The 23,938-nt window shown below is 36.6% G+C and overlaps 2 protein-coding genes across 4 annotated transcripts in view; one reads left to right on the forward strand and one right to left on the reverse strand.

Annotated features, from left to right (window-relative positions):
* Positions 1-3,979, forward strand: part of Drgx (Dorsal root ganglia homeobox) — a 99,417-nt gene extending 95,438 nt beyond the window's left edge. Inside the window, exon 10 of the mRNA XM_089738483.1 lies at positions 244-3,979. Coding sequence (XP_089594609.1) covers positions 244-485 — 242 coding nt within the window. The 3' untranslated portion in view covers positions 486-3,979. The remainder of the gene's footprint in view (positions 1-243) is intronic.
* A 4,466-nt stretch (positions 3,980-8,445) lies between these two features.
* cutlet (chromosome transmission fidelity protein 18 homolog) overlaps positions 8,446-23,938 on the reverse strand; it is a 55,229-nt gene continuing 39,736 nt past the window's right edge. For 2 of the 3 annotated variants that reach the window (XM_028185016.2, XM_089736597.1), the window contains exons 15-16: positions 15,592-15,646; positions 8,446-8,652 (exon numbers count right to left, since the gene is read on the reverse strand). In XM_028185016.2, the coding sequence (XP_028040817.2) occupies positions 8,549-8,652; positions 15,592-15,646 (159 nt within the window). In that variant the 3' untranslated portion in view covers positions 8,446-8,548. The remainder of the gene's footprint in view (positions 8,653-15,591; positions 15,647-23,938) is intronic. The other variant, XM_089736592.1, reaches the window with a different exon arrangement.

A 23,938-nucleotide genomic window follows, 5' to 3' on the forward strand; every position in this document is an offset into this window, starting at 1 on the left:
CATATCTGTATATAAAATATTTATAACTACTTATAACCCCACGCTTTTTTAGAATAAAATCATATTTTCTTACACTATTTTTAATTCAAATTTATTTTCTATTTTTTAGTTGGATTTTCTATAAAAGCGTATTTTGTTAGTTTTTTTTAAACTATTATTTATTAAAACTAAGCACGGCCGTACAGATAAAGCACCAAAATCGTCTAGATAATATTAATTTTTCAAAAGATTTCTTTTCGTTAGGCTGGGGCGCTCCGTGTCCGTGCTGTCCCAAAGAGGAAGCGAGGTCGTCGAGCGTCGCCGAGCTGCGGCGTAAAGCTCACGAGCACTCCGCGGCGCTGCTGCACTCACTGGCCAGCTTCCAGTCGCGGGCCTTACTGCCGCTGCCACTGCACCTACCGCCGCTGCCGCTGGCCTTACTGCCGCACGACGCGCAGCACCAGCCGAACTCCGCGCCGACCGAACCACCGAAGCACCTCGAATGATTCTCGTGAGCTGATTAACGGACTTCCAAAAAATTTCAAATATGTATAACCAAATCAGTGCAGTTACCTAATCTTTATTACTAGGATTTGTTTCATAGTGAACTAGCTGAGCAAATATTGAGATTCTATGCGAAAATAGTTAGAATTGCCACCAATGTAGATTAAGCAACTAACAAATGAGATTTATCTATTAAAAAATCTATTTTATCAGCACACAGGCGTCGACTGCTAGATAGGCCTTCCCCAAGCCTCGCCAAAAAAAAAGAATAAATATTAAAAAAAAAAAGTTGTTGTAAACCGCGAATCATAAAGCATTCAGATCAGAATCAAATTGTAAATGTTGTAAATATCTACACGCACTTAACTTGGATTCGGAAGGCGACGTTACGGTTTGGTCAAACCTAACACTGACCACCGCATCCACTCTCTTCCTTGTTAAATTCTTTCTAGCATTGAACTCTAACGAAATTAAGTTTTTATTTTATTTTTTATGTAATTCGTAATTAGTTTTCAAAACCTTGTTAAACATTACCTTACGATATATAGATTATTATTACAAATAGAGTTGCAAATTTTTTCATAAGCTATTAAGAATTATATACCTATGAGACGTCAACCAGCTAATTCGCTATTTTGATGAATGAAACTAAACAGAGCACATTTGACGCGGGATGAATGTTATTTAATTTCATACAAAACAATAGTGAACATTAAAAATATTAGCTAATTTAAATATAATCAATTATCTATATTAAAAGAACAAAGTAATGTATACATTTGTGAATTCTTATGTGCCAAACAACACCAGTATTATAATGTTATTTAAGTTGTATATACATGGTTACGTACGATACGATGAGTTGTTTAATGAATTTGTTTTAATAATTAAATGCAATCACCCATGGACTTCAGCAAGCAATCCTTTGAAAAAAAAAGTGCTTTTGTTTCATGAGAACTGCCTGAAGTATACGAAAATATAACAATTATGTAATTGCATAGTATTTTATTGGGTATTCACCAGTCTTAGACGTAATTAAAACCACTTTTACGACTTTACAGTTTTCGTGGTGACAGATAATTGTAACACGTCGATAATGTTATGATAACAATAATAAATGCGAGATTAATCCGTAAAAGTAGTTTTAATTATAATTATCATGTACATAATAAGTTATTGCAATTACGAGAAACTTTCTAATATCACAAATTCATATATTTGATGAGATGAATTTAACTATAATAAGTTTACTACTCTTCATAATATTATGTTGAATTATGTTGTATTATTTTATTGAATTTTTTTGTGTTGATTAAATTCGTTACGCTAAGTTGAGTTGAAAACACAATTGATTTTAGTACCAAAATTCAAAAATATTATTTATTAATTTACTTTATTTATTTTAATTTAAATAAAATCTCAGCCATTCCAAATTCGACCAATTAAAGTTGCGATAATTTTTTTCATAAGCGTACTGAACATTATTTAGAAAGTATTAAAAATATGTAAATAAAACTCTATTCAATATATGATATTTTAAAATGTATTATTGTATACCAATATCAATGTGATACACTGGAATGTTTAAATATTTTTTTTTAAATGTTTAGGAAATTCGGGAAAGAGCAATCTGCGAAAAAGTATTTCGAATAAGCCGCCCTCTGCTTAGAACAATCAAACTGATTTCACAAACTCCAAACTTTAGTTATATTTTTAGTAAGATATTTACAAAGATGTCTGAATTCGATAGTATGGTTCAGCGACAATTGCAAGGATTAATTAATTAATTACCTGTTCATCCAAAATCTATGTTCGTTCCTGTTCTGAAATATAATTGTTCATACATTTATTGGATATTCAAGTAATTATTGCATAAAAATATATGTTAATATACACGTCAGACAGCTTTTTGTAATCAAATAATTTTTAGACACGTACATCTTAGACATCTTTACATTCGTCATTATTGAAAAAAAAACACAATACACCGTATTGTTACAGATTATATTTTAAGACATTTAAAAACTAACAATGACATACCGTTTGCGTTTTTAGATTTTAAATTTATGAAAAAAAAAAAACATTTCAGTGAGTTATAATACTAATTAATAAAGTTATAGTCACGTAGCGTATGTATTACAATTAATTTTATCGTGACTTCAAATCGATTTTATATTAATAAATGTACAGTCACTATTCATATTAGTGTAGTATTAAATATATATAATATTATTACAACCAGTTCTATCAGACGATCTGCTCTACCCTGTATAATCGTACATCTACCCACAATTCTGATAATTAAACTACTTCCTTACTTTTTTTAAGGGATTTTATGACCTGGTAACTAAGACCTTTTGGTCAAGTCTTATTTTAATTTTTATGAAAACTTTTTTAAATGACAAATGATATTATGAAATGAGATGAGATAAGATAGTATAGAATGAAATATAAGTTCAGTAAAATGGTGGTTATTTATTGAGACTTTTTAAGTGGGCTTTTTGGAGGATTCCGAGAAGCTACGTCCAGCGGCTTTGTTTCATTTGCACATTTGTGCACTTTCACAGATAATAAACAGTTAATAAACCACTGTTATTACACATTTAAACTTGAAGAAACACTAAATATCCAAATAAAACAAATCACACCAAATCCCGCCAAAAAAAGCCCATTGACAAAGAAATTGTAATAACAAAAGTAGAAGAGTGAATATCAAGAGTTTTCAGTCGATTATTAAAAAAAATTATATTACATAACCCGACATACAGTGCGATTCCAACGACCACATAATTCGATCACTCACACGAACGAACTAATGAGAATAGAAATAAATCTTCTCCTATGCTGCCTTCAATGTATTGTAACCTGTAGGTTATAAGAGAGTCGTAATTAAAGCTACTTTTACGGTTAAATCTCACTTTTTTTCACTGTCGTTACATTATTTCCGGCGCTTCGAATACATTACAGTTTACGGACGGTAAATGTTATTTTAATTATGACTCCAATAAATCCCGTTTTAAAGCAAATAAACGAACACATGTGTGGGTTTTTTTTAAATCAAATTCTCTTCGGAAACCCGAACTAATCAGTCAATGTAGTATTTAAATTTAAGAGCAGTGTGCTCAGTCCGAGTTTGATAACGTTCTCGATAGCGTAAAAGTTAACTCAAGTTTGTATGCAGTTAGAACGTTTGCCTACGTTTGCCGCTAGGGGCGCTGTTCCAACTGCATACGAGTTAACTTTTACGCTATCGAGAACGTTAAAAAACTTACACTAAGCACACAGATCGTCTGAGAGATTCGGTCAGCCCGCGCCGTGTGTGTAAATAAAACAAAAATATTAACCGCTGCATCGTGCACGATATGTGGAATTGTTTGCGGGCGCCATGTTACGTATAGTTAGTTAGTTAGTTAGTTAGTTATAGTGTAATAATGTAATTTAGCTACGTCATTAGTTGCCACGATAATGTAACAAATAAATGATTACGGAAAATTTACGCTATGTTTTATTCAGTTCCTTGAAAAATACACCTTTAAACGTTTGAATCGATTTAAATTATTAAATAAATTGCATGGATTGTTTTAATATAACTGTCAGATGCGCTATATTCAATATGCTAATAATAACCTTGAATTTGATTATCTGTGCGGGGTGGCTGGCAGGAACTGGATGAGAGAAGCCGAGGATCGTGCTCAGTGACGAACAATTGGAGAGGCCTATCTCCAGCAGTGGACTGCTATAGGCTGATGATCATGATGATGAACCTTGAATTTTACCAATTCATCCGAGCTTATAGATCCGATGTGAGTGAGAGCCCTCACCCTAAGACATGAAGCTCATCTCAGTTATATTGTATAACTTTTAACTTCTCAAAAGAACCAGTATTTAGTTATAGTTCTAGTAGTAGTTAAGTGGTTACCTAAGCCAATAGACATCAACAGCGTAAATGGAGCCAGTCCTAACCACTAATACAGCCACCCTTTTTTTTTCGGGTAGAGGGCCGAACCTCCTACGAGGTCCCCGCGCAAAAGCTGAGATATGAGTTCTAAGTCTCAGTTTTACAGTACAACGGCTGTTCAACCCTTCAAATCGAAACGCATTACTGTTTTACAGAAATGGTGTATTTCATGGTTCCAACACACTTTTATTTGTGTAGTTCTTGAAGTCAGAGAATACGAAAAGTTTGGAAGGAACACGAGGTGCATCTTCCAGCTATAAGAGTTGATGAGATATGGTTTAAAAAACAATTTTTAAACGAAAACGTATGTTTAGCTAGGTTTTTTTTATTGCTTATATAGGTAAATGCGTCATCCACCTTGAGATATGAGTTCTAAGGTCTCAGTATAGTTACAACGGCTGCCCGGCCCATCAAACCGTAACGCATTACTTCTTCACGGCAGAAATAGGCAGGGTGGTGGTACCTACTCGTGTGGACTCACAGGAGGTCCTAACACCAGTAAAGGTATGTTCATACTTGTCAGTTGCGGTAGTTATTGTAGACACGTGTTGACATCGGTCTCTTGAAACAGAACCTTTGTCACCTTTATACGTGATATTTAAAAAAGCTAAAAACAAAATAATACCTTCTCTGAGTCCCAAGAGCTGGCCTACCAATCATAGTGAAGATAGATTAACCCCTTAAATTAATGGCAGATTAGTAGACAAAAAAAAGTATTTCCTTAAAATTAAACACAGATCACACCTATGGCGATGAAAGGATAAAAAAAATGGCACAAGGTATGTCTGGGAAAAGCCGAACTTATTATCTAATTCGTGAAAGAGGAACTATCCTATACGCGTATGCAGTGACCTTAAAAGTTAAGATTGAGAAAGGATAGTCTTTTACCTAAGAACATACTGGTAACAGGCAATGTATGCTGAAGAAGGTCCAGAAGCAGAAGTAAAATGAGCTAGTCGGATCAGATACGCTCTACTTTCAACACGATGCCATCCGCCGAGCTGAGGATAGGCAGGGTAGACGCAGAGTAACGCAGGAGAAAGTTATTAAAGGTGACCACGACCTTCAGCAATGAGGATTATTGACACAAAGAGGAGGAGTAGAGTACCTTAGTATATTATAAGCTATTGATATTAAAACGATACTACAGCAAAATCACCGTGGTATTTCTTTCATCAAACATGCTTCGAAAGTTTGGCAATCTTAGGTATCGCCACATAGTCGTCAATAGTACGTAGTAATAGTAATATACATCAAGACCATAATCTGGAAACTTTGAAATTCATAAATATTGTCGTTGACATATTTATGAGTAAAGTTTCTATGAGATGAAATATTCATTAAGGAAACAATTACTTAAGACTGAATCGGAAGAATTGTGCAAAAATTATATTGTGCAAAAATTGTTTGTTGCTTCAAATTTTGTTCGTGCACAGATAACAAGTATTGAGAAATGAAATGACAATTTGCCAACAAAAAAGTAGAATTAAACTTATTCTACAATAGAAGTACAGGTTGGGTATTGCTCTTCCACTTGTGCTTGAATTCGTCGTGGCCTAAAAAATAAAACACCCGGTGCATTTATATCGAGCGATGCAACATTACCGGCGTTCGAATCCCATAGGCAGTTACCAATTTTCATAATAAAACACGTACGAATGACTTCCATAGTGAAGGAATAACATTGTGTATTAAGTTCAATTGCGTTCTAATAACTAGATTCCTACCGTTAAAACCACGAATGACTGCTTTGCCCCAGAAATAGACGAACTGACTAACACGAGAAAAACATATTTTATTTTTTTCTTGCCTATCCGCTGGTAGCCTAAATGGCTATTCTAGCTACGTGCGGACGGGTAAGCGAGCTCACGGGCTCAACCCGAGAGAATTTGCTAACACCAACCCTAGAAAGAGCAGTAATTCGCTGAATCTACCACCTGAAGATCAGTGGGCTGTCTATGGATTACTCTGCTCGTCGAACTCTTCGTCGTTGTCGACGAGTTTGACGAGGACGGTGACAGGTGCATGAAGGATTTAAAAGCACCGAGAGTGCATCCGGGAATCCGACAAAATGTTTCGGGTGATGGCGGATTTGCGATGCCTGTCGCCTAAGTCCGATATGTAATTAACAGCAGCCACGGTAAGAGGGTTATCATGGCGTGCCACTTTGTTGAAAAAGCGTTCCGACGCATTCTTAAAATACTTACGTATCCGATCTAAATGTTAAAGGGTCGTGAAGGTCGATCTTTCTTACGTACCACGATGCTCTGACGGCTATCTTGGAGAAACAGTATTGGATGACCTGGACAGAGTTTATATGCATGCGGGCCGTGTCAGCGAACACTACACTTGCATAAGTCATGACGAAAAGTATACAAGTTAGTTACTTAATTGGATAGCAAATCATCGGGTCACACAAATATTAATCACGCAAATTAACAAATGGCCAAATGGTATTCAGTGGAGATTAAAAACATACACTAGATAAGCACATCGACCAAGAATCGACCACATGATGCAATTAAAGACGGCCCAAAAAACATACAGGTAAATAAATTGGGACCAAATCCCACACGGTCTTCTGGCTCCAAATTAGGACTCCCTGTACTACGGGAACCAGAGACTAATATACATACATAATTATACATATACAGAATTATCTATATATTAATACGTGAAGCAAAAACTTTGTATCCCTTTTTACGAAATTTGCGCGGACGGAGGAGTATGAAATTTTCCACACTTATAGAGAATATAGAGAAGAAGTGCACAATGCTAATATTTTTTTTAAATAATGCATAAAAGATACATTAAATCAATAAAGAAAACATTACACACACTACATACCATGTATTTGACTCACACACGCATGCATACTATTTATTGTCAAACCTTTGTTCTTGACGTCTGTTGTCAAATTGGGATTAATTATTTTTTATAGTGTAGTCTTGGCGAAATTTGTGATTATAGAAGTATAAAATACAATCATAATAGTGTACAAACTTACAATTCCAATTAGTTATAGTCGAATTTCGACTACTGCGGGACCTTTAGTACATATATGTTTCAATACACAGAAAAAATAACAAACTAAACTGTTTGTCACACGTATGTCTGCCAAACTGGGAATTGAAACCCCGACCCTTGGGCCAGCAGTCAGCAGTGCTAACTACTCAGTTTCCAGTACTAAAATCACATCTTCGGGTACCGTTTGCATACTCTTATTGTAATGAACAACCAAACGGACTTCCTCAGTCTCATTTCGGTGAATTAAAACGATATTTCATTCAAAACGACGAGTACAAGTCTCGCATTACGGATTTATAGTGAAAGTTCTTACAGACGCAGGTGTTGAACAAACAGACTTGACTAACTTGGATATTCGCGGAACTTTATTATTTACTGCGGTTTGTATTTACTTGTGTTAATTTAGGACTAGTGCTTACAAAGTGGTCTAAAAATCGAATTGACTGACACCTCAAGATAACGATTTATTTTGTGTATGTATTATGATTTCATATATTTCATATTTTTGGTCATTGACATTTTTCCAGTAATGATGGGGAAAAAACTGTTTGCAAATATTTTATTGACAGCTATTATAGTGTCAATAACTAATAACAATTGGCAAAAGAAATCGGTTGAAAAGCAAAGCGGAAAAGGTGCATTGATAATTTAAGCTAATCAGAAAGACAACAGATTACATAATTCTAACTGATTGATGTCTGTAAAGGAAAACGGTCCGTAGAAGCGTTCGTGGTCTAATGAGTGTATTTTTACACACGCCAGGTGTATTTTTTCCATTTGATTATAATATTAATCCTCTCTCTCACTCACCTTCAGACATTGCGTCGAAGTCTCAATTCTAATGTGTTTTTTTATGGAGGGATTGTGGGTGGTCCAGTTAAACTTCACAAAAACTAGAATTCAAGTGTTCAAAGTAGACGAACTCAAGTTGTTTCACTTTCAATATCTTTTGATTGAATAATAAACACAATCAATTACAGAATACATTATATTTTATAAATTTCTTACAAACGCTATATTTTACATTATGGTTGACATATTTGACAGCTGTCAAAAGGTTAGGTTATAACAGCCTACAGCCTACAGCAAATCACGGAGGCGAACTTTTCTTCTGACCGCGTTGTTGAAGCCTTCTCTGTACTGGTAGAATACACTGCTGGAAGATATAACATCCGGCAAAGCATCTGTTTAAGAAAAAAAGGAGATTATTAGGGATAATTTCTACCTAATCCCTGGTAGCCTATTGGGCTATTCCACATTCTTGTAACTTTTACTTCCGGCGGCAGAATCGCGTAAAGATGATCCAATTAAAAAAAATATTGCTAAGATAGGTGGACGAGTTCACGGCCCACTTGGTGTTAAGTGGTCACCGGAGCCCATAGACATCAACCACATCAATGCCGCCGCTCATCTTTATACATGAGTTCTAAGTCGAATTTTTTCAATACAACGGCTACGTACCTCACCCTTCAAACCGAAACGAATTACTGCTTGACGAAAGGAATAGGCAGGGTGGTGAAATCCACCCGTGCGAGCTCACAAAACGTCCTACCACCAGTAATTACGCAATTATAATTTAGGAGGGTTTGATTTTTAATACACGATCCTTTAGCGTGGAAGTCATTAGTAAAAATTTGCTAAATACGTATTTCATTAGAAAAAATTGTATCTTCCTGCGAGATTCGAGCACTGGCCGAGTCGCATCCTCGACACGAATGCACCGGGCGTGCAGCTTACATTATGTGATATATTTTAGGGTACGACGAAGTTTTCATGAAAAGTAATTGAATGGATTATTATGGCGAAAATATGCAACACTATCATTTGCTTTTATACATATCGACGGGAGAAAGTGAAAATATCGTAACTTGCATTTTAAGCTAAATCACTTTTTACCATATTATATTATACGTATGGCTCTGGTGTTTTTGCAAGTTACGACAATTCCGCTTTCTTCCGGCGATATATTAAGAATAGTTAAAAAGCAGCACGTTCGATTTTCACTAGATCAGATATTTAGTTTAGTTTAGATTTCATAAGTGAGGTAATATTAACATAACAGACGTCGATGTGGATCTCAACAATTCGAATGCACTCACTCGTATGTGGAAGCCATGTTTACACGAGCTAATTACAAATTGTGCTGTCTATATTTCGCATTGCTACATATAATTATACTTGTAGGGATATACGCTTACATCTTTTTTCTAGACTTTTCGAAAATTACTCTAATATTATTTAGGTTATTTAGGTACGAAAACTAGTAAGTTAAAAATTAGTTTAATTCCTGTCTGCGAATCACGAAAACCCAAGAAAATACTTGAAATTTTCCAATCAAAATATAAATCTCTATATATAAAAATGAATTGCTGTTCGTTAGTCTCGCTAAAACTCGAGAACGGCTGGACCGATTTGGTTAATTTTGGTCTTGAATTATTCGTGGAAGTCCAGGGAAGGTTTAAAAGGTGAGAAAACATAAAAAACATGTGTCCCCTTGATGTGTCTTTTATTTATCGATTGAGGCACTACGAAGTCTGCCGGGTCAGCTAGTTCAAAATGTAAATAAAATTTTGAATTAATTTTTTTAACAGTTTGTTTGAGAGAAAAGGCGAAAAAGTTATTTGAGAAAATATTTTTTTTTGAATATTATCGAATCCTTCATGGTTTGTAATATTTACGAAACGTAAAGTTATGTTTCGTATATAAAACAAATTAAATTTTTGAATTCAAACAAAATAGTTTTCGTCACGTCTATTCCTATTTAAATATGTAACTTAAATTTTTACATTTTAATTCAACATATCGTTTTTTTTTTATTGCCTAGATGGGTGGACGAGCTCACAGCCCACCTGGTGTTAAGTGGTTACTGGAGCCCATAGACATCCAAAACGTAAATGCGCCAACCACCTTGAAAGATTTGGTGTATCCTTATTTCTTGTGACGTTGTGGTGTATCTTTATTTCTACCACCAATCATCAATTTCTACGCCCAATTGCCCAACGTTAAATCAGTAAACAAAAATACAACACATTATTTATATCACAATATTAAACACATTAAATATCAAGAAAGATAAATACAAAACCAAAATTATGAACGTAACAGAGTTTCGATAGCGTATTAATAATCAGAGCGTTATCACAACGAGAGAACTTTATTAGCGTTTGGCATAATCAAACAGAGGAGTCGATTCCGCTCCCGGGAACAATTCATTTACGACGACGATACTACCCGGCTAACTCACGAATTAGTTCCGAACGTGTACCGACGAAGGAGTTACAACAACTATTTTAAATATACTTATTCTTTTGTACATCATACATCGGCTTATCATGTTTCATTGTTTTTTAAAACGAACCTTTGAAGTATATCAAAGAAAATGCTAACATAAAATATAGTTGGGTACCACTTTTTTTTTCAATATAGCTTTCTCTGCTCTGAAAGGACAATAAGCGTACACAGTTTTCCGTCTATGTCAGATAACCGAAAGGCTGATGGAGTAGGAAGGGTCCGGGGGCATTAACAAAATAACAAACACTCATAATTACGAAGAACGAATCGGTTGCTGATTGAAAATACCTAGGCAGTCGTGAGCACTCGAAAACACATCTCACGTTAGAGCTCTTAGCGAATAGAAGAAATCGGACAGAAATGCAAAGTACGCTATGTGACTAATCCTGCTCCTCTACTTGGATGAAATTTCGAAGATATACTCACGACATCTTTTGTTCCTACCTAAGCTGATGGTCTTGGGAGACTATTTTAGCGTAACCTTGAGAAGTAGGTGAGTTCACGTGGCTCAAACCTGACGTCGTTGCTAACACTAACCCAAGCAAGAGCAGTGCTTCGCAGAATCTACCACCGGATCGGAAACGCGACCTACTGAGAAGATCCGGCGAGAAAATTTTTGGGTTAATTTACTCGCCGAGCCCTTCGTCGCAAGCAACGGGTTCGGCGAGAACGATGACCGGGTCACGACACCACTGTAGTGTCGCCGGACGGCCAAGTGTTAATAGATAACTAACTGGTGGTAGGACCTCTTGTGAGTCCGCACGGATAGGTACCACCACCATGCCTATTCCAGTCGTGAAGCAGTAATGTGTTTCGGTTTGAAGGGTGGGGCAGCAGTAACTATACTGAGACCTCAGAACTTATATCTCAAGGTGGGTAGTGCATTTACGTTGTAGATATCTATGGGCTCTAGTAACAACTTAACAACCAGATGGGCGGTGAGCTCGTCCTCCCGTCTAAGCAATAAAAAAAAAGATAACGATTCATCGGTGCACCGAGTAATATTACAACTCCTTCATCATCTCCTTACATTCAAGACAGCTCATTAAAAACTAGCACACTCAAAGGTTTTGTCAGATTAGAATGCAGCTAATATTCCACTCATGCTTTTCGACAGGGAGAAGAGCGTAATTCAGTCAGTGGGGAGAGACCCACGTGGTAACATAGTTTAGGGATTTGAGAGCGATCGGGCGTTAGTGTCATTAGTATCATTAAGCTTAGTGTTGGCCGATTCATTTTTAGATTTTTCTAGACGGCAGGGTACTTTGGAAGCAATGACAATCTTGTACCACTATAGTTGAAACTTAATGTCTGTAGCATTCTAATTACGGCGTCTATGGTTTCGACAGCCGCCCAACATAAGGTTCACCCGGAAAAGGTGAAAATTACTCACATTAAATTCAATTGGATACACTAAAATCTTTTTTGCCAACGGTACTCAGTTGCAAAAACAATAACGCAAGTTGAGAGACGTCTCGAGCGAATTCCAGCTCAATCCCATTACAAATCGCGTTGAGATTATTAAACAGTCACCTTAACGAGAATCGTTGTGGGAGAGGGGAGGGGAGAGCGGGAGAACGGGGGGAGGGGCTACCGGTCGATGTTAACGATATGCTCGAATGATAAATGATAATTATGAGTTAATACAACTACATTTTAGTAGCATTTATTACAAGGTGATAGAATTGAAAGTTAAATTACTTTTGCTTAGCAAACGTTCCACCCTTTGAATGGGTACGCATGAAAGCTCCGCGGCAGAAATAGGCATAATGATGCTATCTGCTCTGCGGGCTTCTTCTATTTTCAATATTTCATTACATATGATATCTTTCTTGAGAAGACAGACGGTCCGAGTATTGCTATTCCTAAGTTGCATACACTCAAGCTTATCTTGAGAATGTTGTTAGCGCGATTTAGGCATTTATCAAATAGGTATCTCCTGTTCTATTATAGCATTGGAATAAGAGTTTTACTAGATTTTCAACCGGCGTAATTGCCTCGTGATAATAATGGCAGGATCCATGCTCAATTGGGCCAATTTTCCTCAAGACGATTTTTTTAAATACAGTCAAATTTTCTTATTCAGGCTTTCTTCATTAGCGTTTTCATTATTCGCGGATTAAAAAAATGCGACTCAATTCCTTCGCTGATCTAATCGCTACAATTATTTATTTAAAACTAGCTCACCCGGCAAGCTTCGTAGTGCCTCAATCGATAAATAAAAGACCTAAACTTTTGTACAAAATAAACTTAAAACAAACAAAAGGTATCTATCTGTCCGACGGGGAACAGACACATCAAAGGAAAAACAAAATTGTTCTTTTTATTTAATTGCGACCATTTTCATATTTATCTACCTTTTAAACCTTCTCAGGACTTCCACAAATAATTCAAGACCAAAATTATCCAAATCGGTCCAGCGGTTCTCGAATTTTAGCGAGACTAACGAACAGCAATTCATTTTTATATATACTAGAGGTCCCGCAGTAGTCGAAATTCGACTATAATTATTTGGAATTGTAAATTTGTACATTATTATGATTGTATTTTATACTTCTATAATCACAAATTTCGCCAAGACTACACTATAAAAAATATTAACAAAGACAAACAATACTTTATCTATTCTCAATTTGACAACAGACGTCAAGACCAAAAGTTTGACAATAAATAGTATGCAGGCGTGCGTGCGTCAAATACATGGTATGTAGTGTGTGTAATGTTTTCTTTATTGATTTAATGTATCTTTTATGCATTATTTAAAAAAAATATTAGCATTGTGCACTTCTTCTCTATATTCTGTATAAGCGTGGAGAATTTCATACTCCTCCGTCCGCGCAATTTTCGTAAAAAGGGATACAAAGTTTTTGTTTCACGTATTATTAATATGTAGATAGATTTATTTCTATTTTTTACAAAACGGAATAAAATAACGTATGACCAATGATTTTTTATACAACAGATATGTTATCTTCATAGTAACTGACTCTTCAAATCTGATCGCGCCATATATATCTACATACCTACCGATATAGTACACACACATGTTGACAAGTAGCATTAATGAAAAGTACAAAAGATGGGATAAGCGCGTGAGTAACAAAGATAGCTATAATTGGAACGATTGCACTTGTTATATAATTATTGCATTTGTTTAGACGCGACTAAAGACGAAACGTCCCAATTGGCCTGTTTTCGAGTCTTCACTTGACGTGCGCTTGAAACATATCTGCTTCTTTTTACATATAAAATATAATTGCGTATGCGACGCTGTTTGTACAACATTGCCGCATTCGTGACGATCGGATGACTTTACGAAATTAAAAACAATTTAGCGCGGGCCTATCGAGAGCCGCGGAGAGGGCCGGACTCAGGTGCGCTACAGAGGTTGTCGTTCAAATGGATATTAACAATCCTTTCGCGCGGCGCTGTACCTAATTGAAAATAATAGGTTGGGTTACGACGACGCGACGCGACGCGTGATTACGGTTACGCGATAATGCGGCCCGCAGGGATACTCGTCCGAATCACATTGAAAATACATTTTAGAGGATCGCCAGTGAACTTTGCTAATAAATTATTATTATGATTAGTGATTCGAGACGATTATGAACTTAATTCGAGTTCAATCGATTTATATTTTTATATTTTATATTTTATAATCGAGATATAATTGCTGTTCGTTAGTCTCGCTAAAACTCCAAAACGGCTGGATCGATTTGGCCAATTTTGGTCTTGAATTATTTGTGGAAGTCCAGAGAAGGTTTAAAAGGTATAGATAAATATGAAAATACCCGGAATTAATTTCAGATAAAATATAAAAATGAATTGCTGTTCGTTAGTCTCGCTAAAACTCCAGAACGGCTCGACATATTTGACTAATTTTGGTCTTGAATTATTTGTGGAAGTCCAGAGAACGTTTAAAAGGTAAATATGAAAATGCCCGGAATTAAATAAAAATAACAATTTTGTTTTTCCTTTGATGTGTCCCCCGTCGGACGGATTCCTTTTGTTTGTTTTAAGTTTATTTTATACAAAAGTTTAGGTCTTTTATTTATTGATTGAGGCACTACGAAGTCTGCCTGGTCAGCTAGTTTCAGATAAAATATTAATCCATATTAATGTTAGTAAGTGATTTCTTAAAAATTAATCGATTTTTTTTATACATACCATTTTAAAATCTAGTAAATTGATATGTAAAATTAAAACTTATCGAACGTGTGTTACGACAAATTCTATAGACATTTCCCATTTACTTAAGTTGTCGTGGCTTAAAGGATAAGACGTTCGGTGCGTTCGTATCTTACGATGCATCGGTGTTCGAATCCCGCAGGCGGGTACCAATTTTTCTAATGAAATACGTACTTGACAAATGTTCACGATTGACTTCCACGGTGAAGGAATAACATCGTGTAATAAAAAACAAAACCCGCAAAATTATAATTTGCGTAATTACTGGTGATAGGACCTCTTGCGAGTCCGCACGGGTATGTACCACCACCCTGCCTATTTCTACCGTGAAGCAGTAATGCTATTCGGTTTGAAGGGTGGGGCAGCCGTTGTAACTATACTGAGACCTTAGAACTTATATCTCATGGTGGGTGGCGCATTTACGTTGTAGATGTCTATGGGCTCCGGTAACCACTTAACATCAGGTGAGCCGTGAGCTCGTCCACCCTACTAAGCAATAAGAAAAAAAAAACTTAAGTTTAATTTTTATTGAATTTTTTGTTATGGCATAAGAATACAACGTATATCAACACACATCACATCCACACAACAATTTGAAGGTTGTAATCAAATTTCTATTATAATTATTATTATGTTCTTACCTTGTCGCTTGACTTGTGACAACGGAACTATACGTCCGAAGAAGTCTTTGTGTACCTGAAACAAGAGAAAACACAAATCTTCTAACTTTTAGTCGCAGACTAGACGGTAACTATTTTACTGTGTGCACTCACTAATCAAAACCTTATTTCACATAACAATAAGAGCTGCTGTTTCGTCGTTATACATATATCGTATACGTTTTCGTGCTGCAAATCAAATTGGTAACATGTTACCGTAATGCGAATACAAAATTGAGCCTTAACTACAGTGTTCTGAGGATCGAATTTTGTGTATTCGTGTAGTATAATTACAGGCGTGAGTGTCGCGACGTGGTGGAGTGGTCTTTAAAGTCGATTGCGGCGAAACTACATCGTTAAAGCGACGCGACTCTGAGCGGAGAGCCGGCCACTTGCCGCACGGTATGGGTAAATGACTGCATTGTGTGTGAAATTATCTTTTTTCTTTCATTCCGTCGACTGACGGGTGAGCGAGCTCCCAGCCTATCTAATGTTCAGTGGTTACCGGAACCCAAACAAATAAGGATACCAACATCACCGCCTATCAACAGATATGACGTCTATTTATCAATCATATAGTTTACTACTACGTAACCCTAATTAACCCTTACAATCGGAACACATAACTATAACATCTTCACTGGTGGTAGGACCTCTTGTGAGTCCGCACGGGTAGGTACCAGCACCAAGCCTATTTCTGCCGTGAAGCAGTAATGCGTTTCGGTTTGAAGGGTGGGGCAGCCGTTGTAACTATACTGAGACCTTAGAACTTATATCTCAAGGTGGGTGGCGCATTAACGTTGTAGATATCTATTGGCTCCAGTAACCATTTAACACCAGGTGGGCTGTGAGCTCGTTCACACATCTAAGCAATAAATAAATAAAAAATCTCACCGGGTAACACCGGGGCAGAGTTCATCTATATTACCTAGAGCCGATGCATTCATCCACAGTGGGTTTTAATAGATCTCTTGTCTTCTTACGAGGTTTGCGTATACTACTCAGGGGTAGACAGTGACTAGACTGTATCCTTGGCATTGCTAAGGACCACTTACAAGATCAATAAAAAAGTAAATTCAAGTAATAAAGGTACCATTTTGAAACTAAGCTATAAAAAAATAAATAAAAATTTGGCGCCAGAAAAAGAGCAGGGTGGATGGTTTCTACACCCCGCGATCTTACAAAATACCGTTTCATGAGCGAAACGGTATTTTGTAAGATACCGTTCGCGTTTAGGAAGTTGACGGGTTTAATTTTTATTCCACAATATTATTCCTTCATCATGGAAGTCATCCATAAGTAGGTACGTATTTCATTATAAAAACTAGTACAGCTCAGCTAGTACTAGCATAGTCGCATCGCTTGATAAGATCAAATCACAGCGACTAAAACATTATGATATACCAAATTTAAATTTGAGATATTGTCTTGTGTTACATACAGATCGCAGACATCCGGATGGATAGTCTTATTGTTAAAAACATTAACAATAAATACTAATTACTGAATCAAACCCGGATCTCACAATACACAAGTCCAACAAGACTAAAATAGCCGTAGTTAAATTGTAGCGAAACTTCGTAGCTCCGACCTGTGTCGTAGACTCACGTAGAGGCTCTACGAATATTCGTAGGACCGTAGCATGGCATGGAGTAGTATGAATAGTATATTTAATTTACTAGGCATGAAGTTTACAATATCATATAATATGTTTATTTTTATAGATATTCTCTCATTATTCATTAATTTTTATTTTATTTTTTAAAGTTCCCATAGTTCGGTTATATATAATTAGAATATTTGCATTTTTAGCTTATTCTGTTTACTATCCAATAATGTTATCTGTTCAAGGAGTATTTTTGGTTACCTACCTATATACTTATTTTATCTATATTCTATATCTATGTACATAGATTATACATAGATATAGAATATATACATATATACTATGGCGGCTATATAATATGTATATACAATTCAATGAATAAGCACGTTTCTCATTTAATGACATTTACAAACTTATAAAAACAAAATATAAATTTAAAGAACGATTTTTATGATTTTTCAATCACAAACTCTTAACTTACACATGTTACTACTTTGAAGAAGTATCACATAGATAAACATTATTAGCGGAACGGTGGGGCCAATCCCAAACCAATTACTAGTTTGTTACGCGACTGCGACCGAGATGGGATCGACAATAACACTCGACTCGATCGGTCTCGGACATAGGCGGTAGCGAGTTTAAGTTTTAGCCCGCATTATACATGAATATTCGTATATTTATCCCTTTCACTGTGAAAGCGTTTATTGCACAGTGAGCGATATAAAGTGCTTCTTCAAACGAGGTTTTCAGAGAGTAAGCAGACTCAGCGATAAACAGCTCTGATACTACTGACGTCCATAATCGACAGTAACCGATATAAAAAAATAAAAAAATCATATACGGACTAAATGCTCTATAAATTATTTACCTTGGTGCATGGTGAATTATTTCACTGTCGTTAAGCCTTGTCCATGAAACATATTCATTAGATAGCGGTTTTAGTGACAAATCGCTCATTTTATTCACATTCAAAGCTTTTTTAAGCGTTAAGGTTTTGACGTTTTATAATTATCATTTAATTTGGTGAAAGCTGAATTATTGCTCTCACGAACGGTAATTCCATTCATTTATGACGTACTTCCACCAAGTCCACTCCCATTAATCAAAAGAACAAAACATTAATCGTATTGTTAATTCGTCTCTGTTTCTTAACACTAAAGCCTTACCCTAACGTTATTCTATAGCAATATTTCCGATTACGCGGGCCGTCGCGGGCGTCGTCTGTGAATCGCGACACACGGCCGCATAAACACAATTTCGCGCTTATAAAAGTTATCTTGGTCGGGCGACATTACCTACCGTTACTTGTTTAGACTGTGTCGTACGTATTGAAAAGTGTTCGTATATAAATTGGTGATTTGAAATATTTTTTATTGAGGGTGAGTAGTTTAACATTTTTTTGTTTTTTTTGTTTGTTTTATCAGAGTTATTAGGATTAAATAGATTATCTTTTGTTTAATTACAATAAAGTTAAAGTTTAATCTATATTATATATCGCTGGGTGACAAGTCTCTTATAATAATAAATTTAGTTTTCCATATAAAAATAATAATTTCCAAGTTGCGTATCCTGCAAATAAATTTTAAATTGCGACAATCTGTTCGCAAGTCACTCACTAGACGACAAATTTAAACACACTTGTCAAATATTTATAGCAATACAAATATTTCGCTTGGCGGATAACATTTTTCCGCTCGGCTGCACCCCTCCGGGGTGGTCGTGTGAGCGGGGGTGGGTATCGTATCGCCCCGCCCCGCCGCAAACAATACAATCAGAGCCAATCTGCCGCACAAATAGGAAAATAGAGTGCGCGACGAAACAGGCCCGCCGCAAGGCATGACGCAAATTATGTCGCACGAGGAACTTGGCAAGATTTGAGTGGAAACAGATTTTATTTAGTGGTAGCGTAACATTGTTTTGCATACAAAAGAATGAGAAAGGAATCCGATACATGAGTCATTTCGTTGCCAGTATAAAAAGAAAATTTACGTGGCGCTTTAGAACGTGTTCTAAAAAGTATTTGCTATTTATTTTGTGTCAGTTCCCAAATGAATTAAGAAATCGGACTCATGTCTTGTGGATAGTGGCGATATTAACATTATTTCATCTGTCTTCCCAAACATTCCCTCAATACTAAGCAGACCGTGAGTTTAATAACGTCTAAAAAAATGAATTAATGCATTTGCAATACCACTCGTGGGTGCCCTTCATCGTATACTACGAAATCAATTACACGTAGAATCCACCCCTGCAGTCATCTCAAGAACAGATCGCATGGCATCTCCGGCCGGATCGAGTGGAATCCTTGCAATTTTCCGTCGGTCATTTTTCATTGTTCCGAGTCGGGCAAAACCTTCGATACTTGTTATTTCTCACTCGTAAATACAGTACGCAGGGGGTAATATCTTCTATTTGAGCTTTCCGTTTGTCGGGGACTTTAGCGAGATCTCATTTCTATTTTTAACAGTGTTTTCGTGAGTTTAAATAGATTTGTAACACGGTATATGCAAAAATAATATTCAATATTTTCAATTTCATTTTTCACACGGAATCGAGTTTAATTATTTAAAAAAATGCATAACCGTGTATTATTGATTACTTTTCTCCCTTTCGCATATTTCGTCCTATAAAATTTAACTGGTGGTGATCTTTTGACGTACACCATTAATAATTAACTTATTGTTTTGTATCAAATACTAGAATCATCTGGTACTTCAAAATCATTTAAATAATTAATATCATTCCTATTTACAACACTTTCATAATGATCTTTGCCTCTATTGCCCGATATGTTTTTCTCTATTGCCAATATAGGCAGACGAGCTTTCGACGTGATGGTATGTTAGCCTGACGGTCACTCGTGGATATCAGTAAAGTAGAAGCTAACAGTGGCTGTTGCCTATTCATGATCGAATAATATCTCCAATTGCTTTTCATCTCAAGCTGTTGACCTCTATTTTTATACGATATTTTCTTGTTCCTTTAAAATCAAAGAGCATCGATCAAATCCAATTAACATTGTCTTATCAATTACAAATTATAATCAGGAAATCGCAATTAAACAAAAAACCATTGCATTACTTTTTATGCTAGATATTTTCATGGTCTGTAGCGTTTTTGATAATCTACTAAGAATTCATTTTCTTTCTCATCAAGACTTACCAAACAAAGAAACAAATTACTGACGCTCTGAAAACAAATTACTCTGTGACGGAACTCTACGAATGACAGAAAATATAATACTCGGCTTGGAGTATTTAAACGCATGGAGCGTTTTAAACGGTCCGTCTTATGACCAACAGAAATCAAATTTAGATGCGAGACAAGAAATTTCCAGTACATTCGATACGTTTCTTCCCATCAAACCGAAAACGTTTTTATCCCAGAAACGGAAATATATTTATCGGCAAATTGCCCATTCGTAACATAACAGCACTCGTATATCGTCGAACTCAACGTGCGTACGATATTTTATAAGGACGCCCATAGCCCGGCAAGGGATATGAGATTTTGCAATCCGTAACTATAAACAACTAAACAGATAAATTACTTTTATCGTTGTTGTATAATGAGAACAATTGTTTTAAACTTAACCATTAGATATCAACTTTATAACCAATATTAAAATAAATGATAACTAAGTAACTGATCAGGCACGATCATTCGGCCCCAAATTAGGATTCCTTGTGTTACGGGTACTAGAAACTGACATACATACTTATCTTATATAAGTTTGTATACATATTGTTACGCGCTGGGGTTCGGAATGAACAAAAATCTACCGAAGTAAGAATTGAAACTGTATAAGTACTTAGACCACTTAACACTTCACAAGCACTTTAAAATTCTAAATTCGCTTCTTCCGCTTCGCTTCAGGTGATCCGTTCGCTGTTTCCCTTCGAGTAGTTCCGATTACTAACTGAATCGTGCCACGCTTGCATCTCTGCAACGCTTTTATAATCGAGACGACATCCCTAGATTTATAGAGAACATTCTGAGCAAGTCGAGTAGCTTCAATGTGTGTTTCCGCTATCTGATAATAGATGGCGTTGTACTTCTCGAGCTTTCTCGACGTTACGAGTTCATTTGATATTCGTTTCGGATATTCGGCAACAGATGACGTTACTCTTACCGGCGTAACAATATATATGTATATAGATAGCAAACACCCAAACACCCATACACGGAGTAAAAGAACCAGTTCATTACACGAATGATTGCACCATCGAGTCAGTCATTAAAAAGGTTCTTGCTTACAATGATTATTACCTACAATGAGTTAGAGTGGACCGGAGGGTAGACAGATTTATCTGCTACCCTACCCTATCCGCAATACTCAGTGTAACCAGATGTAGATGGTAGGAGGGGGTGTTCTGAAAGGGCTTGAATGATCTTTGTGAAAGAAGATAAGCGAGAGAAGAGTGAGTGCAGTAGTGTGTATTATAGGCCTGAATGGAAAAAGAAGACATACTGCGCCAACCTCGTATAGTGGGATACGGGCAAGAAGATGAGGACATATTGTGAGTAGGTAGGTACCAAGAATCTGCCTATTGTTATTGTGAAGCAGTCTCAACCTTAAAGGCTTCGTCAAACAGAACGCGTACTTAGCACTGCGTTTTAACGTCGCGCTCTTTTCATGTCACACTAATTGACTAGATGAGTCCAACGCTCCTTGACGCAACGCCTTCGCCAAATCATGGTGCCTTTCGATAGCAGTGTAAAAATTTAAAAGTATTAAGATGTCAAGTGATTCAGATGTGGCATTGTATAAGCATGGGTATTTTCTAACCATTTCTATCCAGTTTTCGGGCATTATCTAGCATTTTAATACACATTCACTCGGACGCTAAAATAAAATTTGTAAAAAATTATAACGCCTGACGTCAAAGCGTTGCGTACTTATAGCGCTGGGGCTCTGTTTGACGGTATGTTACCATAGTAGTACAACACATCTCGGCGTCATAGGGCGCCGTTAGTTTAGCGCTCTGACGCGCGTTAATTACGCGTTCTGTTTGACGAAGCCTTAATGGTTTGACGAAACGGCATTTATACAATACTCGTATAATTGAGACCTCATCATTACTTTAAGATTGTGACATTGTTCCAAAAAAAATTTTTAGGTTAGGCAATATTAATCGTAACGTTACATCGTTTGTGTACTAAAATTCACAAATCATAAAGAACAAAAAAACTATAGAAAAACAATCATCACAATTTACCATAAACACACAAACGCTACATACTACAAACGAATCAAACGAAATCATACCGCAAAAGGTCACTAAAGCACTTAAATACAACTTCTCTTTAAAAGCGAATGAACCTCTTAAACAAAATCGATATTATATCATCCGATATTGGGAGTAATAAAAGCAATCTTAAATATATCATGGTTCGGGTCAAAGTATAGAACAGTGACGGGCCAGGGATGACCAGCCTCTACACTTCCATACAACGATTTAATAAAACGAAGCTAAGACGATAAGTTGTGATATACATACACATACATTGCTGGGTCTTAATTTTTTTTTTAACTAATTCCACCAGATTATTCTAAGCCATACATCCAGAGTAAGAACAAATAAATAAATGGTAAAACGAAGTGTGAAATTCAATTAGGTATCAAACCTATCTTCTACGGCTGCATGATTACAACACACATTGCATGATAGATATTTTTAAAACCAAAAAGAAAAAACTATGGCCACTTTTTTTTTAAGAATTACTTTTATAAAACCAAAAGTCAAAAAACGATCCGAGGCTGGCGATGCTGCGAACGTGCTAGAGATTGGCCATCCCTGCGCCACGTTATATAAAAGTATAACCGAAAGGTTCGCACGGATGAAAGGAAACATATTATATGTTGTGTTTCCTTTTGTTTTGTTTGTCAATACAATGTTTGTAATGGACTACGGTTTATGGACCGTGATTAATGTGCCGTAAGATATTGAAACGAAATATGGTTTTTTTAAGACGTTTTTTATTGCATGATATTATATTCCGGCCACCGGTTCTCGCATCTATTACTCTTTTTTTTGGGCCGAGGTCTGTGGCTCCTACGAGGTTCTCGCTCCATGTGGGACGCGATTGCCGAATACAGCAAAAGACGGGACCGAAAATGTTAAAGGCCCACCCACTAAACGACTGTCGTGTACACGTGCTCGATGTCAGATTCAACACTACAAGTGGACTCCTAGCTTTCCTCTAGGACGCTCGGCTAATGAGTCGTCAACAATCGCTAGATGGGGCCGCAGCTGTCTCGGAATATCCTGTTGAACCAAATCCAGCCGCGTCGAGCGCTTTTTTTCCTACTTATGCTGATAGCCTTGAGAAGTTATTTCAGCTTTACCCTAGCGTGCAAGTGATCTCTTGGGACTCAAACCGGAGGTTTTGCAAGCACTGGTCCTAGCAAGAGCAGTGCTTCGCAGATTCTACCACCGGATAGGAGACGCGACCCACCGAGAAGATCCAGCGAGAAACTCAATGGGCTGCATCTATTGGTTAATTTACTCGCCGAGCCCTTCGTCGCGAGCGACGTTCTACGGTGCTTGAGGTACATAAAAGCACCGTTAATAGATCGGGAGGATCCATAATGAGGTGTTTAGGGCGACGTCGACTGTTTACCATTCTGTCCACAGGATCGGGTATGGTCGGAGTGCGATACACCGACAATCGGTCGCTTTTCTATCATGCAGCGTGCTAGAGTGCTGATAGCAGGCC

Source organism: Bombyx mandarina, chromosome 03 (genome assembly GCF_030267445.1).
Source record: "Bombyx mandarina strain Sakado chromosome 03, ASM3026744v2".
NCBI lineage: Eukaryota > Metazoa > Arthropoda > Insecta > Lepidoptera > Bombycidae > Bombyx > Bombyx mandarina.